The sequence below is a fragment of the Uloborus diversus genome, unplaced genomic scaffold (genome assembly GCF_026930045.1).
Source record: "Uloborus diversus isolate 005 unplaced genomic scaffold, Udiv.v.3.1 scaffold_529, whole genome shotgun sequence".
In the NCBI taxonomy this organism is placed as follows: Eukaryota; Metazoa; Arthropoda; class Arachnida; order Araneae; family Uloboridae; genus Uloborus; species Uloborus diversus.
Genome location: NW_026558713.1, coordinates 23,245 through 42,574, shown reverse-complemented (window position 1 = coordinate 42,574; position 19,330 = coordinate 23,245). Strand labels below are relative to the sequence as shown.

Genomic DNA, 19,330 nt, shown 5'->3' with positions numbered 1-19,330 from the left:
GGAGGGGGTGGAGAGGAAATTTCTGAAATGGGGCTGCCCAGTGCCTGATTACTACATAAGCTGAGTAGGCTTAGCCCTGGGACCCCATGTTCCAAAGGCGCCCCAAATTTTTCAAAGAAGTATGCATAGCATTTGAATGATATGAAAAATACATGTATTTAAAAAAAAAATTAGTTATGACTTGGAAAAAACTTCTTTAAAGGGGAATTTTTAATCATTCTGCCAGTAACGAATTTCCTTGGTCACAATTATGAGGGGGCCCAAAGGAGTTTCATAAATGCACATAAGTGATTTATACATAGTTGTGTGATTAGACAAAGAGGCCTCCAAAAGTGCATTCGTGCTTTAAAAATGTAAATCAAACACTGCATAGTCTTCAGGGGGCTTCCAAATTAATGTCACCCTAGAGCTTCACTTTTAGTTTGTCAGGCCTTGGCGGTTGTCAATACATTTTTAGTGGTGTAATAAAAAATAAATGAATAAATTAAAAAAAAAAACAGGGAAACCTTAGTGGTCGTAAAAAGTTAAAATACTTTTTGTTTCTTTGACGCTTTTATTTATAAATGACAATTCACAATTGCTCTAAAGTGCATCTTACAACAAGGGCCGACGTGAAGTCATGTCAGCTTAGTTTGAGAATAGGGGCCTGGCTCGGAATTGGACTCGTGCAGATGGTAAAATATCCTAATGGTGAAAGGTGTAAAAGGGGGAATGTGAAAAAAATTGACCTATGTCATTTGTTTCCCCTTTTGCTCTTGGCGACTCTGTTTATAACAATTGGAATAAAAGTGACAAAATATTTTTTTTCCATAAAATTACTTAACAAAATGCAGTTTCAAAATACCATTGAGGAGCATGAAAGACCCTACAAACATTACCAAACCAAAGGCTGCCGAAATGTGAGATTCAAACATTTTTTGACGAAACAAAGTATTCTGTTCGCTGTACAAACTCACGGTTTCGGGCTCTCAGTTAAAAAAGAAAAGAAGTTGATAAAAACCAATGTCAAAAGAATTCTGGTGGTCCCAAGAACCTCCCCCCCCCCCCTCCTAATATCATCGAAGATCGTGTAAAATTTAAAATTTTGAGCTTCAATTTTGAATAACTTCATAAGAGAACAGCCGAATCCACTCCCGCCATAACATTTCAATTTCGAAAATTTGCTGGAGGAAAGCACTGGAACCTCTACCATTTTTTTAACATTCTCAAAGATGGTCTAAAACTGTGTTTTTAAATTAACAGTATCAAAAATTTTCTGGAAAAGTGCTCCATCCCCTCCTCTCTCGGCATCATCAATGAAGAACGTTTTAAATCTCGTTTTTAGTGCTTCAGTTTCGAAAATTTTCCGGGGTGAGCCTCCTGAAAACTCCTTTTCCTTACATCACTGAAGGTCAGCAAAAATTTCGTTTTCGGAACTTAACTTTCAAGTAACTGCCGGTGCCCTAGTCTTTACCAAAAAAGGGTTTTAAGACTTCAATTTGAAAATTTTGTGATGGATGGCCTCAGAATTTATCTCAACTTAAAATCACCAAAGATCTTCTAAAATTGCGTTTTCAGAGCTAATATATTTTAAAAGTTTCAGAGAAGAACCCCCGGAACCGCTCTTCATAGCATATACTCGAAGATAATTTAAAATTTGGTTTTTTAATTTTCACTTCCGAAAAATTGCAGCAGGAGAAACCCTGAACCTACGCTCTCCTAATATCACCAAATATTGTCTAAAATTGAGTTTTTAAGACTACAATTTCAAAAATTTTCCAGGGGAGATGCCCCCTGGACCCCCTATTTCAGACTCAATGTTAATCTTTCCATTAAGCTTATACTGCTAATACTTTAATGACTCCCAGAAGCCAGAAACCTAAGTTGACTCTCTCTTTTTGTATTGATATATGCGTTTGAAAAAAAAATTTAAGGGTTGCCAAACTTGTACCTGACCCCTCCCACCAGGTTATTGACATCGTATCGAGTCTGGGGGTCGTCAGGGTATGGCAGTATAAAAAAAGGAATGTTTATGATAAGGCCCAATAATGTATGTTTGTGTCGAGGGACTCATCACGTTCTAAGACGGCCCAAGTCTTTCATCTATGAACATCGCTAGATCAGTTTCAGAAAACAGGGAAATTAAGTTGTTTGTTGTGACTGCAGAAAAGGACATACTAGTCAAGCATTACGGCCATATTCAACCAAGTTTCGGGCATTATAAAAGTACTTAAATGGACAATTACAATCAAAATATTCCCCCAAAATAAGGTTCAGCTTATACTGCATCAATTTGTTCACCATTAAAGAGCAGAAGTGTTCCTATTTGTTAACTTTCGTTTAAATTAAACATATTTAGTTGTTAAGAATAATTTCCTCAAATTTAAGTGATATTCCAGTCATTAGGTCAAATTTAATATCTATAAAAGCTATGGGGCTGTCTCCTAATGCCAGGGCCGATTTTTTCATCCAATCCGCCACTGCATGTGGTGGCTATTATTAATATATTTGCCAAAGTTTGTTCACTGAATCTTTTTCTTTTTTTTTTCTCATGGAAATCATACTGACAAAGATAATAAATTCAACTTGCTTGTCTGTCCAGGATTGGAGTCATAAACCTCAAGAGAAGTGATTTATGTACTCTTTATTGGCGGTCTAGGGAGCTAGCTCATTTCTAAAGCACACAATCTTAAATCAACCTGATTGATTGATGTCTTGTAAAATTACGTCTTTTTTTCATTTGAACTTAAATTCTTTTTATTCTTAGGAATTCCAATGTGTTTTTATTTTGCAGAGATTTTAATTTTTGTGTGTTTAGTGGACAACTACTTACTAGTTAAATGCAGATTACATATTGAAATGCAGTTTGTTTCTTTGGTCCATTGTAGAGGGGAAAAAATGGATTTGCAGTCAATCAAAATTCACTACTGCCAAGTAGTTTAGATTGTAACTCTTAACCCTTGATTGGCAGGATCCCAATGTAACTATCCCAACAGATTAACTTGTTTTAACTGGTACATCAGAAATCTCACAAATCTTACTGCTTATTTTTTGTGCACTGAAGTATTTTGACATCCATTTGTAAGCAACATAAAGAATAAGAGTTCAATGACTGAGTTCAAGCATATAATTAGTTGAAAGTAACGAAAAATCGAGTGAAAAAGGTTAATGGTTGGATTTTGTCAGTTAAGGCCAACTACTGACATGGACAAAAGGACAAATGCAAGAAAGATTGAAGTTGTAGGAACAGTTAGGTCCTTATGAAGTTAAATCGCTTTCTTAAGTCATTTTTGTTCCACTTCACAGCTGTACAAAAATTCTAATTCATTGGTTTGACAAATGTCCAATGTCCATCATACTTTCAGACAACTAGATAAATTAATCTCATATCATATTTTGAGATGGATAAGGCACACGATTGGCGATTTCATAACTGCCCTGGTATTTGATTACATTTTGTGTTGTTCATTTGCCAAATACTTTCATTCACGTGTTTCAGCTTTTGGAGTTATTAGTCTTGGTTTGGGTGGTGAAATCAAAATAGCTTTCAGACTAGTGATGGTCAATTTCTATTTCAAAGATTTATCTCTCCTCCATTAGGGGTCAGAAAGTTAACAATTTCGAATATATCCTGGATGATCTAACCCTTACATTCATGCCAATTCATAATCTTGTGAAAATGTCCTTGGTGTTTATTAGCAGTATAAAATTGGAAAAGTTAATATGGTGATTTTTCAGATTAACGAGATATTTTCATAACTGATTCCTTTTCATTATTATTTTTCAGACTTCTAATCCATTTGAAGAACCTGATGAGACAAATCCATTTAAGGAAGATATCAAAAAAGAGGAAGGTTCGCCAGAGAGCACTTCTGCTGAAAAGGTAAGTACATCTTTAGTCCGTTAGTTGCATGAAATCTTGAATTTAGTTACGGAAATGGGAAGGTGTTATCGGTTTATATGTCTAAAATTAAGTTTTGTCAAATGAATCATTTGTGCAGATCTGAACACTTGTTTTAAAGTTTATATTTTCTGTAAATGTATAACGAAAAAAAGGTTTAAAAAAATAAACTCCTTAGTTCTTATGACAAAGCCTATAAAGTAATCAATTTTCACTGCAATGTATTTCCACCCAAACTTTTCTTTCAAAAGGTCAATGTGCATAAAAGCATTTTATTAAACCCTTCATTATAAATTTCCTTTTATTCAAGGCTGTTGCTGAATTCTATTCAATCTTGGTCCTAAGGGCACAAGCACCCTGATAAACTTGGGTTTTTATAAGGTAAAAATATTGCCACCAGGTCATAGGATACCTTCCTTTTCCTCCAGTTTTCAGTTTTGTGGTATATGATGCCCTACAGCCAGGGGCGTGCACAGAGGGGGAGAAGAGACACCTGTTGGCCCGGGCTCTAGCCTGAAGGGGGCCCAATGTTTTTAAAACTAGGCAGGAAATATAGGGATAAACAATATGGAGGGGGACTGGAAAAGTCATTTGTGACGGAGCCCAAAATTTCTGTGCACGTCCCTGCCTACAGCACATTTGTGATAATCCAGTTATTACATCTCTGAGGTTTAAAAAAATAACCACATAAAGAAATTCTCAATTGCAGATACTAGAAAATTCACATTGTTATGCAGAGGCAAATCTGTTGGAAAGGGGGGGGGGAGTCTTAACAAGTCTTTAATAACTGAGTGTGTGTGTGTGTGTGCAGATATTTTCATCTGCATTCTTTTAGTAAGACACCATTGATTCACCTGAATTATGTATTCACTTCATGGCGTATTTAAAGGGTGGGTTTTTAGAGTTTAAACCTCCTCTGAAAATTTTCAAAATCATTCCAAAACATGTTTTTTATTATAATTTTTTTCTGAAAAACTTATTACTGCTGAAAAATAAATAAGTTAATAAGAAATGCTGTAAAACGTTATTTATTACTGCTGTTTTATTTTTTCGTAATTTATTTATTTTTAAAAATTTTCTTTAAAAATGAAATTATTGTGAATGTCATTTTTATAAAACAACACAGCATTTTTCTTTAGATTTCAAATACTGCTACAAACACACCAAAAGGCTTTACATTTGAAAGCGCAAAACTCTACATTTTACATTGTTTATGTGTAACATAATGGACACATCATTTTTTTTTACTTTTTCATTTAATAGAACTTTTATATTTGCTTATATCAATGTCCTTAAATTAGCATCCTCCAATTTAAACAATTTAATGTAGCAAAAACCAATAGAATAAACGAATAAAACTGAATTTTTTTGATCATGTGGATTTCCCAAGAGTTGTGTTGGTAAAACCCTCCACAAAACAAAAGTCTGATTACGGCCCTGATTCACTCATAATGAATGATCAAAAATTTGGAATGAGTTTTTATTATTTGTATCAGAAAGCTTCTGATAATTATAAATGTATTTGAACTGCAAAAAATAAATATTATTTGAAACATTAAGCTACTTTAACACTTTGACTTGTCCATTTAGTCATCCATCATGAAAATTACTAATCCATTCCAAGGCATCATATCTCGTTGTTTCGAACCTCATCTAACAATTTATGTTGAATATCAAGATCGGTAAGTTTCTAAGATATTGTAATGTTTCTAATGTTTTGTGCTGTTGCCTTTCTTATTATATCATTTTTTTTAAACAAAATTACTCTGATTATACCGTCCTCAATTGTACTGCATGTTAAATTGTTTTTCAGTTGATTTTTCTATCAGTGTTTAGATCTTAGGAACAAACAATTTTCTCCAATTCTGCAGAATATAAAATCATTTTGCATCATAAACAAGTTCAGGTGTGTTTTGTCTGTTTTTTTTTTTTTTTCTTTTTTTTGAGCAATCACGATTGCTTATTGCTTTCATTTGACTGTTTTTAGCATTCCTATGATTTTATTTTTCCGCCAGCACCCTCTGCAGCATCACCGTCGACCGGCTCCTCACGATGGTGCTCCTCTAGCCAAAGCCGTCTCGAGGTTGCTTCCATATCCTACACACAAACGCGTACATACACACACCTACACACATATATACGTACATACACCTACACACACATACAGATACACAAGCACATAAACCCCCCCACAGATACCCCCCCCCACAAACACACATACACACAACACACATACCCATACACTCATGCCTGGACACAAACACAGATGCCTACATACACACACACACTCGTGATTGCGAAAAACATAATTTGAATTCTAGATGTCAAAATTCAAATTTTTTTTTTCTTTCCCTGCCTTAAGAAGAGTTACAAAACAATTAATCACCACCAAAATGTGATATACACATTTAAAACTATTTCTTCATGAATTACTAAGCCAGGCCATTTGAATTCCAGGATATTTATGTTTGAAAAATATCAATGAATATGTAAGGTATTTTCATTTTGTAGTATCAAATTATCATATTACCCCACATCAGTGGGGGTATTCCGCAGAATTCGAGATTCACCAAGGTTTCAATAACCCTTGTGTGATATGAAGTTATGTGAGTTCTATATATTATTGTATTTTATTATTAAATAAGTTAATTTTGTAAAAATATTTATTAAAAATGTTATTCTAATAATTCTTGTAAAAAAAATCTAATTGATTTAGAATAATTTTTTAAAAAATTAATAAAACAACACAACCATTTATAATTCTAAAATTAAAATATTTTACAATGACATAAAAATTTAATACAGCTATTCAATGAATAAAAAAACAAGTTTACTTTTCTAATTGGAGCTTAAGCTAATTTATAGCTAAAATTAAAAATGAAACACAATTGCTATGATGGTTTCTGAAGCAATTCTTTTATTGGAATATAACTAAATCTATACTGAATGTCCTACATTAATAACTATTGTATTAATTTTATTTTGCTTATTGTTTAACTTTGAATTTTTATAATTTTGACCAAATAAATTTTTCCAATTTACATTTTTTTTTTTTTTTTGCAAAAAAAAAAAAAAAAAAATTTAATTTGCATGCCGAAAAATTTGGATTTTCCGGCATGCTGGCCGACTTTGCTTATTTCGTACATGATAGGTCATGCAAAGTAATATCGTAATTTATAATGAACTTTTAGGAGCCTTTATCAAAAAACTGTAAAACAGAATCAAACTAATTTTAATTTTGTTGGTAAACAATATGTTAGTTTGATATTCCCTGATATATTGATGTTAATGTAATGTTCATAATATTAATGCCTTTAAAATAAGTGTTTCAACAAATCATTTTTCAGAAATCTAGCTCAATTGATGAATGGCTTCATAGAAGATTCTCAAAAGTCTGAACTACCTCGTCCTGAAGTCGACCAAGCAAGTGTCTTACCATCTTGTGCGGACCTCTTTGTTTTCTATAAAAAGTGCCTTGTTCAGTGTTCCCAGTTAAGTGTTGGGCAACCCCTTCTCCAGCTAACCATAGTCTTTCAGAAATACCTACGAGAATATGCTCACAAAGTTCTCCAAAACAGTTTACCGAAGTATGTCATTTAGTAAGGTTTTAGATGTAGGTAATAGAGTCATTTTACCCTTAAAAATGTCATCATAATGTAGCAATCTTTTTACATTTGATGTTTGATTATTCGCTAACATAGGCGGCTGATGCATCAAAAAAATGGGTCAAAAGAATGTGGGGATAGGAGGTGGTTGTCTCTGAAGCTGTTTTTTTTTTTTTTTTTTTGTAAAATAGAGTTAGATTAGAGGCTTTTAATATTGCTGATTCTATGACCTCCAAAAAATGGAATGTGGCCTCAAAAATTGGGACGGATGTCATCGTAAACATTCCCCTTCCAATTCAAAGTTCCATTTTCCTGAAATAAAGGGAGAAAAGTTCATTTATTTGGAATTTTTAGTTTTTACTTTCGTGAAATGAATCAATTCATCCTATAAAAAACATTTTCAATCGATCGTTTTTTTTTACTCTGAAAAGTGAGGAAGCAAGGTACCTTTACATTTGAAAATAAGGGGGCAGTAGTCCCCCCCCCCCCCCCGTATGAGCCGCCTATGTTCGCTAATGTAAAAAGTCACCAAAACTTAGTGTTTGGGTATGAGTGAATTCCTTGATTTTTCTCCACTATTTCATTTTGTCTTTGTTCTGGGAAATATACTTGAAGGAATTTCCTTCACTAAGAGAATAAAATGCTACTTACTCATCAATGTTAAGGTGTAACCTGAGAAAATGGATAGTATTCAACAACAACGGTAATCTATTGGTGACCTTTGTTACTGTTCTTTGCAAGTTCGGAGAAGTTTCCCGTTTTGTTCCTGCTTCTTGCTATCCTAAGCAGCTGTTTTTTTATTCTACTAATGTTAGGTTAAAAAAAGTTTAGTTCTGAAACAGTTTAATACTTCATCAATATAATCTTCAAAGAATTATTTGTTTCAATTTACAGTATACTACTTTTAAACTGCTGATGTATAAACTGAAATTCTCTAAAATAATACAACCTTTCAGAAGTAAACAATATGTAGAGTAGTTTTTTTATTCTGCATTACAAACATAACAGCATTGTTCAGCAAGTTAAATTTTGAAACTGTTCTCCTTCTTTCACCTTAATTCAAAGCTTTGAAATGAAAAATGAAATTCACCATAAAAAAACCCCACCAAATTGTCTTTGAAAATGGGATTAAATATACAAAACATGAAGCCTGGGCAAACGTAGTAATATGCACTGTTATATTTATTTGTGAATGTTAATTAAATTGCATAGTTAGAGTTTTAAAACTCATTATAGTTAAAACTTAATTCTGATGCACACAGATGATGTATTGACATATTTTGAATAATATTTTATAAATTTGTGAAATGATCAATGTAATCTTTAAAACATGGAACTTCTGGTCCCAAGTTGGGTGTTATAACAGTCATCTACTGCATTAAAGTTCATTTTAATGCTGAAAAAAGTTTTTTTTTTTTTTGAGTTTCTACATTTGTTTTATTATGTATGTTTTCAATAGAGGAAGCAATACTCCATCGTCTGCCAATTTAATTCAGAGTCTTCTGAAAGAAGGTGAAGTCACAAAATTTAGCCCTGCTGAACAGATTCGTGTATGCAGTATATTGACTACTGCTGATTATTGCTTGGAAACTACTTTACAGGTGAGAGTTTTTCATTTATAAAAATTAAATTTAAAAAAATTTTAGTGTAGCAATATATATATATATGTTACAGTGCAAGATCAAAACTAGAGAATGGCTACTTTCACCGGTGATTCACCAAAAATATTCAGTCTTCCATGGATATCTTTGATATGTGAATGTTGATATTCACTTACTAATACTGACATTTACCAGATATTCACTATAACATATATGAGCAATTCTCTAGAAAGGTGCAATTTCTTCTCCCAGGCTCATAGCAACCTTAGAAAATTACTTCAAATTCTTTTATTGTTATTATTTATGTAGAGGATTAATGTCATTACAAAAAACTGTATCTGGGCAGAATTTTCTAATTTAATGGCCTACCAAGACAGCAAAAAAAAAAAAAAAAAAAACTAGAAAGTATCTTTGAAAAAGATTTTTACAATATTTCAAGTATCCTAATTTGAAATAAAGTTTGTTTGCTTGATTGCACACCTTAATATGTTTCTTACATAGTTAAAACTTGTCATTACCATCTAGCAATCTTTTACAGGCTTTCCTTTCAGTTTTAGTAGTAGCGATCATAACTTTGTTAATAAAATAAAAATTGTATGTTAAGAAATATCTATGCTTTCTGATCAGTTGTAAGTAACATCAAAGTAAATGGATAACAAAGCTCTGCTGTCATTACCATCCTTACTCAAGGCGAGTTACGTTTAATATTATCGTGCAGTTTTGTTCTTTTTATGCTGACATTAAGTGAGCATTTGTTTAAAATACATAAAATTTTAATGAAGGTATTCATATTTACTGTCTTGTCAGGTGAAAATATTTTAAAATATCATCATCACCCAGCACAAAAGTTTTGTTGGTAATGATAGGTTGTATTTTTAATATTTTAGATTATTTTTTGAAAAAAAAATTTTTTTTTTTTTCACTTTATATGTTTTATTTCATAAGTTTAATTGAAACTCATTGGAAAATTAGTTGATTAGTATTTAAAATTGTTTAATACTTTAGCATTTGTAGTATATTTATTTGAATTTTAGATGATACATTCAATGAAGTATTAGTCAAATGATTCATGAATGAAAATGATAGAAAACTGAGAAAAAAACTGCATAATGACTTTTTGTCAAATTTAAAATTTGAACCCTCAATATCTCTTAAGTAAACAAAGATGTTTTAGGAGCTTTTGCAGTTTACCAAAAATGCATATCTTTTCTTTCTAAGAAATGCCAAACTGCATCCCTTGTGAAAAGTTGAAAAAATTGAAACGTTTGTGATGCAAAATAACACTTTTCTGAAGGCTTTCCCAAATGTGTAATAGAGATGGACAAGATAGGGAGTGTCGTGAAACAATTCTAATTCCTGAAAGGGTGCTGCGAATTCAAAAAGGTTTCTTCACATTATTTAGGTGTGAATTTCCATTTGAATAATTTTGAGTTTTATAGAAATCCAATCCCCCTTATTATTTTACTCATGAAAATTGATAATTTGTAGGTGACTTCAATTCGGTAGCTTTTTGACCTAGGTGCAGCTGTTATTGAACTTTTTGATTCTCTTAAAAATAAAAGAGGCAGATTTTGCTCTTTTCCCCTGTGTTTAGTTGAGAACTTTCCTACTGATTAAATGCATCAACAGGTTTTCCCCAAACAAAAGAATTACATGTATTGCAGTTTATTTTAAATTAGCATATTAACCATTAAAAACTTGTGAAGGACTACATCATCGCCTCAGAGCAACAGTAAGATATCTATTCCTAAAAATAACACTAAGACATCTTACTGTTGCTCTGAGGCGACGATATACACTTCTTCCCACCATATTAAGACATACAGAGTAGCCATCATAGTCTGGGCCATCCCGAAACATATTAGCTACTAAATGTACTCTGCCCCCCCCCCCCCCCACACACACAAACTTAAAGGAACAAAAACGAGTTTATAACGAAATTTGATTTTTAAAAATTGGAAGCACTCTATTTAAAGAATTAAGTTTGGCTTTCAAAGTAAGTTTGCTTCAATGTTTTTAGAGAAAGAAAGGGAGAGAAAATTTCAGATCAGCACATGAGGCCACTTAGAGCTTAATATAGCTCAGCCGAAAAGAAATGAATCTATTAATATTATTTTTAATGCATTAACATTATATAAAACCTCATTAAAAGATGTAACAAAAAGAAAAATATTTATGTAGTTGAAACTTACCACAAGGCACCCTGTCATGTTTGTGCTTCCAGGGCAACTGCCCCCCCCCCTTAGATGACCCTGATCATAGTAGCCCTTGGTGTGGCTTTCTGTAACCAACTTTTGTCAGGATGTTCACAGTATTATGAAAACCATTTAAGGACCTTTTTCTAGTAGTAGTACATTAAAATGTTTTTCAGAGGAAGAATGGTTCAAAAAAAGGACTTCATGTTCATAAATAAGAAAAATAAATTTAGTGTTGAGCGTAACTTCCTTAGACTTAGTGCCATTAATTCAAAGGTGGTGAAATACAATTGCTAACAATAAACATTTAAAAATTGATAAATTTGGTAGAAAGTATTCTCCCTGCAGCCTTAGAAATGCTTAAGAACTGATTCATTGAAGCAGTTTTCCATTCTAGGTAGCTGAATGCGAGTGAAATATCGGAGTCTGGCATATCCAAAAAAAAAAAAAAAAAAAAACCTTGTAGAGGGATGTGGCTACTTTTAGTCCTTTTTCCATGGTCAAATGTGGAAATTTTTTAATTTTCAGGAGGGGATATATCCTTAAATTCGCTATGTTCATGTATAGAGAGTCAAGGTTGGTATTAACAGATAAAAAACTTAGTTCTCTCAAATAATGTGATAAATACTGAATTCAAAAGCCAAACAGTTTTTAGAAACCTCCTCTATCAATATACCCTAATTTATGAATATTAATACCCTGTTGTTGCTTAACGATGCATAGTATTTGACCATTTGCAGCAAAATCAGAACATGCTTTGTAGCTTCAGTGGTTTTCAGATGCACTTTTTTTTTTTTTTTTTTGCCTTTGATCTGAGAACTGAAACCTTGTATAAAAAGTCCATACCCATCCTTTGCATTAAAACAAGGTTCTGCCCAAATTATAAGCAGAAGCTAAGTGAAATACATTTTCAATACGTTTCAGAAATATTTCGGGTTTTATGTGCCTTCTAAATGCTTAAGCTCTTAGGTTGAAACTTTAATAATTATTCTTTCATTATAGTTAGAAGGCAAGCTAAAAGAAAAAGTCGACCCTACTCTTGCAAGTCAGGTGAATTTGGTTTCTGAACAAGACATTTTTCACAAGTGAGTTTTTTATTAAAAAATATGTATTATTTTCACAAAAGAGAGTAGTGTAAATGGAAATGGAATAGTTCTATATATATATTTTTTTTTTGTTAAAAAGTTAAAAAAATTAATGCTTAATATCTTTCAAATTAAAAATATTAAAAGTGTTTCCTTTGGTTATTGTTAAGGTGTTCATTTCAACATTCCTAAAAATATTGCTAGAAATATAAAGGAAAATCAGTACTTTATTTATGAAACATTTTATGGAAATATGAGAGTGGAGACTCCTAATTAAGGGAGTTTTTGAAAAGATGTATCACACATACACACACAATCGCTCTTTAAATAATGATATTGATATTATTATTAAGTTTAAGCAGTAAGGGAAACTGTAATGAGAGTTGGGGATCCTTGGTTTTAGCATATATTGCCTATCCTAAGATTTGTATGCACATAAAAACTGTTATGCATATCCCGAGGTAAATGACCTAGTCAATGGCTTGGGGTGGTAAATTGAGCAGATGATAAGCGCCACCGGACCAGGTTCTGTATCTGAATTCAGGGCGTCAAGAGTGGTAAGTAGTCTAAACTATTTGTGTGTTCAAATAGAGACATAGGGGTGTACATGGTTCCCCAAAAGGTGGGAAATCCATCTCAACCCCTAATGGTAGTGGCGGGGTGTGTGCCCCATTGAATACTCCCCAGCTAAATTCTAGCTCTTGATGACATATCTCATCTATTTAAAATTTGGCTCTGGAACTGGATGGTTAAAGTAACTGCAAATTTGGATGAATTGATTTATCATGTCAAAAAAATAATGCTTAGGAGTTTGTTAGTAATAGTGATGACAGTTTAAATGTTTTTGTAAATCACTAGATTTCTTTATTAATGTCTTCAACACTCATTCATCAACACCAGTAACAATCTTCCCGATTTTTGTTAGTTATTGCTTATTTTTGTGAACTTTTGTTAGCTTTTACAGTTTTATGCATGATCCACATGTTGTTTTCCCCCTATTTTCAAAGTATTTTTTTCTTTTGCTGATTTTAGTGAACATTTTGGCTGCTTTCTCATAAAACAGTGGTTTTTGCCTAAATTAAACAAATGTTGCCTACTTTTTGATGATTAGATTATTTATAATTTAATGACTGTGATATGTAGAAAGAAAGTTGAAGTGAGTTCTTCCCCTTTTTGTATTTAATGAGTGGTGACTTGTTTCAATCAGAAAAATAATTCGCTATTCTTTGCATTTTTAAAAAACTTTTAATAAAATTATCTGAGTTCTGATATTGTGAGTTTGGCAGGCATTAATGGTATAACTAAAATTTTCTCCTAGGCAGAGGATGGGCGTGTAATAACAATTCTTACATGTTAACGTACAGTAAAAACTGTAAAGTTGACCACCTGCCTAAGTTGATCTCATTTGTCAGGTACAGGATTAGTCCTAAACCATACTGTATTACCCCGCATGCCGAAAAAAATCGAGGTTGACCAGCATGCCGGAAAATTCGAATTTTCCAGCACGCCGAATAATTTGAGGTTTATTTTGCAACAAAAAAAAGGTAAATTTTCCCATTCAGTTCCAATCAGAAAGCAAACCACTGTAAGGGAAAAAAAATATTGTAACGGATTCGGTGCGACTTCCGCTTTCTTGAAATGAAAACACAGTTCTTGATAAAAAACACAGGAAATTTATTTACACTATGTACAGGAAAGATCTTCAACAACTGCGAAATTATTCATCAGCAATTAAGCAATTAGCACACAACACCGTAAACTCAACGTTTACACACGTATTTACTTCCAAATACGAAAACAACACAGCGAAATGCCTCGCTATAAACAGAGCTAATACACACTCAGCGCAAATTCTCAATCGAAACTAACTGTTTATCCATCGCTAACGGCTTAAATACACCGAAAGAAATCTCTCAAATATTCCACACGCTTCCAGAAATGCGTAGACCGTTTTACAACTACACTTCCATTGATAAAATCAGGGAATGAAATAAGAAAAAAAAGAATAGGGGGTTGTATACTTTAGCCATATGTTAAGGGGTTGTATATTCATTACGGGAAACTATTTACAGGTTACGTTACTACAATAATTACTATTTACAGAATTTGTAACATTGCCCCCTTCCCAAGGACTGCACGTCCCGGGCAGTACAATCCCCAGAAAGGGTGCCAAACTTCTATCACAAGTTTACAAATATACACATTAATTAATAACTAACAGATACAGAAAACACAATAATAACAAGAAATATTACTAAACATTAAAAGCAAAAATTGTCTACCACTTTTATGTTATCAACCATGGTTGTTTACGTAATACTCATGAACTATGGCCATAGTATGGGGCTAACCGATCATAATGTACAACCCTAGGTTTTGCATTAGGTGATTTTTGGATCCTCACTACGACGTCATTTAGTCGGTTAAGGACTTTGTAGGGTCCATCCCAATGCGACTGCAATTTGGGTGACAGACCTTTCCGTCGGATGGGATTCCATAACCAAACCTTGTCGCCTTCGTTGAATTCATGTCCAGTAGACCTTGTGTCGTATCGGGTCTTCATCTTCTCCGCCGCGATGTTGATTCGCTCTCGTGCGAAGTTATGAACGTCTTCCAACCGGGCCTGGAGATCCTGGATGTACTCCTCAGGCGATGCAGGCGCATCCGGAGGACGACCGAAGACGAGATCACAAGGTAGCCGAAGCTCTCGTCCGAAGAGCATCTGAGATGGGGCATATCCGGTAGTCTCGTGGACAGCACTGCGGTAGGCCAGCAGGAACAAAGGTAGCTTCTTGTCCCAATCCTGTTGATTTCTGGAGACCATAAGTGAGAGATTGTTCAGGATTGTGCGGTTAAATCTCTCCACCATGCCGTCCGATTGTGGGTGTAGTGGTGTTGTCCTAGTTTTCTCAATTCCGAGAATTTGACATAGGCCCTTAAACACAGCAGAGATGAAATTCCTCCCTTGATCGGAATGAATCTGCAAAGGTGTTCCATATCTCGAGATCCAATTTTGGACTAGAGTCTCTGCTACGGTGGTAGCCTCTTGATCTGGAATGGGATATGCTTCCGGCCATTTGGTGAAGTAGTCGATGGAAACAAGAATGTATTTGTTCCCATCAGCAGTTCTTGGTAGAGGACCCAGGATATCGATCCCAATTCGTTCGAAAGGAGCTCCAACGTTGTACAGATGTAGCTTCCCTCTGCTTCTTTTCTTCGGTCCTTTACGAGCAACACAGGCGTCCCAAGAATGGCACCACTTCTCCACGTCATCCTTCGCCTTGCTCCAGAAGAAGCGTTCCCGAACTTTATTGAGGGTTTTCAAGACACCAAAATGTCCTCCAGTCGCACTACTATGTATTTCTTTCAGAACATCTGAAATCCTTGATCGGGGAAGTAGTAACTGCCACCTAGATGTTTTGCCGTCGTCAGATTCCCATTTTCGGTGTAGCACGCCGTTCCGTAAATGGAGCGAGTTCCATAAAGCCCAGTATCTTTTTGTTGCAGGACTGAAGATGGAAACATCCTGCCAGCTAGGTCGCCGACTGTCACTTTCCATGAACTCCAAAATTGGTTTTATGTCGGGGTCTTCAAGTTGATCTTTTCGAACTTGGTCGTCACTCCATGGATCAGGTTCTGATGATATTGGAGTCACTGTCACCTGATAGGCGGTAGGGCTAGTCGTTCCATACTGTTTCTCGATTCGGGAACAATAGTGGCAGTTCTCAGGACAGGGTCTTCTTGATAAAGCGTCAGCATTACCGTGAGATAACCCTTTTCGATGCTTGATCTCCATGTCATATTCCTGGAGCCGCTGTATCCATCTGGCTATCTGGCCTTCCGGATTTTTGAAGTTCAAAAGCCAAGTTAATGAGGCATGATCTGTCCGAAGCAGAAATTTTCGGCCGTAGAGGTAATGATGGAAGTGTTCTACAGCTTTCACTATGGCCAGTAACTCCTTTCTGGTGACGCAGTAATTTCGCTCCGACTTTGATAAGCATTTACTCCAGTAAGCGATGACATGTTCATTTCCGTCAATTTCTTGGGATAAAACAGCTCCGATGCCCTCGTTGCTCGCATCAGTGTCCAGGATGAAGGATTTTTCAGGCTGAGGATAGGCGAGGATAGGCGTTGATGTTAAAGCCTCCTTCAGTCGTAGAAATGCATCTTCGCATTCTTTGGACCATTCAAACTTTTGCTTGCTCTCCGTCAGCTTATGCAAAGGTCGTGCAATGTTGGAAAAACCCTTCACAAACTTCCTATAGTACGTGCAGAGCCCCAGGAAACTTCGCAGCTGATGGATGTTTTCGGGACGACTCCAACTCTTGACCGCAGATACCTTCTCTGGATCGGTTTGCACACCCTCAGAAGAGATGATGTGACCAAGATAGTTCACTTCCCGGCGGAACAAATTACATTTGGACGGGCTTAACTTCAGATTGGCTTCCTTAAGCCTTTGCAGCACCTTCCTAAGATTTGCCAGATGTTCTTCAAAGCTGCGTCCCACGATGATGATATCGTCTAAGTAGACCAGACAGGATTCGTAAGAGAGTCCTCTTAATACTGTCTCCATAAGACGCTCGAACGTAGCTGGTGCATTGCAGAGGCCGAAGGGCATCACTTTAAACTGCCATAAGCCTTGTCCAGTTGTAAACGCTGTCTTCTCTCGGTCATCAGGGTGTATCTCAACCTGCCAGTAGCCGCTCTTCAAGTCCAGGGTCGAAAACCACTTGTGTCCGGAAAGAGTGTCCAAGGTGTCGTCTATCCGTGGAAGAGGGTAACTGTCTTTCTTGGTGATTTCATTCAGTCGTCGGTAATCGACACAAAATCTGGTGGAGCCATCTTTCTTTCGGACTAAGACGATGGGAGAAGCCCAAGGACTGGATGACGGTTCGATAACATCATTCTCCTTCATCTCTTTCAGGAGGGTCTCAACCTCTTCCTTCTTGGCGAACGGTAGTCGTCTTGGATGCTGTTTAATAGGGGGGTGTTCTCCAGTGTAGATCCGATGCTGCGTTAAATTCGTCCTGCCCACATCCTCTGATGTAGATGAAAACAGATGCTTGAAGTCGTCCACCAATTGTTCCGCAGCAGTTCTTTGATCTTTCGTTAATGGTGCACTCCCAATTAACTTCGATGTCAAGGACTCAGAAGACACAGTCTCGGGGGAATTGATTCTTCTAATGATGCAGTTTACTGGAGTACAAGTTGCTAACACTTCACCTTTCCGGATATTCCTTGACCTTTCACTCACGTTGGCGACTCTCACAGGAATTACATCTTTAGAAAGGTCCACAAGCGTAGATGCTACCAGCACTCCTTTTGGGTTATTGCTTAAGTTGGGGGATTCAATGAGTCCAAATCGAAAACTATTGCTTTCTTCAATGGAGCCGGGTATTAATGATTCTGACCTTGAGGGAATTGATAAATCTGTTTGGGCAATTATTTGATGAGCGGATTTTACATCACTTTCTGCGGGAAAGACTGCTATGTCTTCTCTCGTCGAGTGCAGCTCGTTAGTCTTGAAGTCGAGGTTGAAGTCATACTTCTTTAAAAAGTCCAATCCGAGAATGAAGGGGTCTGTGATAGCAGCAACGAATGCCGTATGATGGTAAGTGGCATTTCCAAACACAATTTCTAAGTTTACTTTACCTTCAATCTCGATCTTGTCACCTGTCACAGTTTGGAGGGTAACACAGGGCGGCGTCCATAGAATGTTGAGTCCAAATTGACGAGCCACATCTGTTCTAATGATTGTAACATTGGCTCCAGTGTCAATAATCAGTTCGCAGGGAAACCCGTTCACGTATGCGTAAACAAACAGTCCATTACTGCCGCCACTCGTCGATGAAATCTGGAAAACTTTAAGATGGGGCTCATTCCAATTTGGCGACCTCCGCCCCGCGAGATTGCCATGGCTTAGTTTTCCTGGACCTGGGAGGGAGAGGTGCTCTTCCCTCTGGTTTCTTGGCGAGCTTCACAGTTTCTTCGTAAGTGACCCTCGCCGCCACATTTCCAGCACTTAAGTGATTGTCCATTTTGGTACCTGGGAGCCGAAGTCCTTTTGAGGATTCCTGCAATTTATTTGCTTTTCCAGTTCAGCAAAGCGTGACGAAACCGGATCAGACTCATCAGTTTTCACGCCGCGGACTGAATGGCGATCTTTGCGGGTTGCTTGCTGGGCGGCCTCCAACTTCATCGCATACACAACAGCAGAACTCAGGTCTTTGACATCCGCCATCCGTAGAGCTTTCTGGATTTCCGGATCTCGAACCCCGTCGATGTAGTAGTTGAGTGCCAGGTTGTCCCGAACATCCGCAGGACAGTCGCAAAAAGCAAGATGAGACAGTCTCTCGATGTCCGCCGCGAGCTCTTGCAGGGTTTCCCCGGTTTTCTGGAAACGGGACTTCAACTGGAGTCGGCTGAAATCTTTCTGGCACTTCTCACCGAAGCGAAGCTCCAACGCAGATGTGAGGGCGGCGAAATCCAGGCGCTGGCCGTCCGGAAGGGTCTGAAGAATGTCCGCTGCATCACCTCTCAGGGATGCTGCAAGATGGCAGGCCTTGGTAGCAGAGTCCCATCCGTTCGCTTCCGCCACTATCATGAACTGAGTTTTGTAAACCTGCCACGAAGTTTTCCCATCAAAGGTGGCAAGTTTAATGGACGGTCGAGCAACCGATGTGGGAGCGCCAAACTGTACAGAGCTGCTTTCCGCGGTCGCCAATCTCCTTTCCAGGTCTTTAAAGATGTCTTCTTTAAGTTGATGAAATTTTCTATCTTCTTCTTCCAGTTTATTTTCTACAGCATTGCATCGGCCTTCAACGGAACTTAATTTTTCTTCAAATTTCTCTTCGATTTTATTTTCCACTGCGATGAATCGGCCTTCAACTGCCTCAAACTTTCCTTCAATAGCATCAACTCGATGCTCTATCTCATTAAATTTATTTTCCATCACAGTCTTTAC

General features: G+C 36.1%; 1 protein-coding gene across 1 annotated transcript in view; it reads left to right on the top strand.

Annotated features, from left to right (window-relative positions):
- The window catches only part of LOC129233562 (vacuolar protein sorting-associated protein 53 homolog), a 57,490-nt gene extending 45,120 nt beyond the window's left edge, over positions 1-12,370 (top strand). The window contains exons 13-17 of the mRNA XM_054867571.1: positions 3,767-3,862; positions 5,471-5,562; positions 7,228-7,467; positions 8,945-9,086; positions 12,284-12,370. Coding sequence (XP_054723546.1) covers positions 3,767-3,862; positions 5,471-5,562; positions 7,228-7,467; positions 8,945-9,086; positions 12,284-12,370 — 657 coding nt within the window. The remainder of the gene's footprint in view (positions 1-3,766; positions 3,863-5,470; positions 5,563-7,227; positions 7,468-8,944; positions 9,087-12,283) is intronic.
- The last annotated feature ends 6,960 nt before the right edge of the window (positions 12,371-19,330 follow it).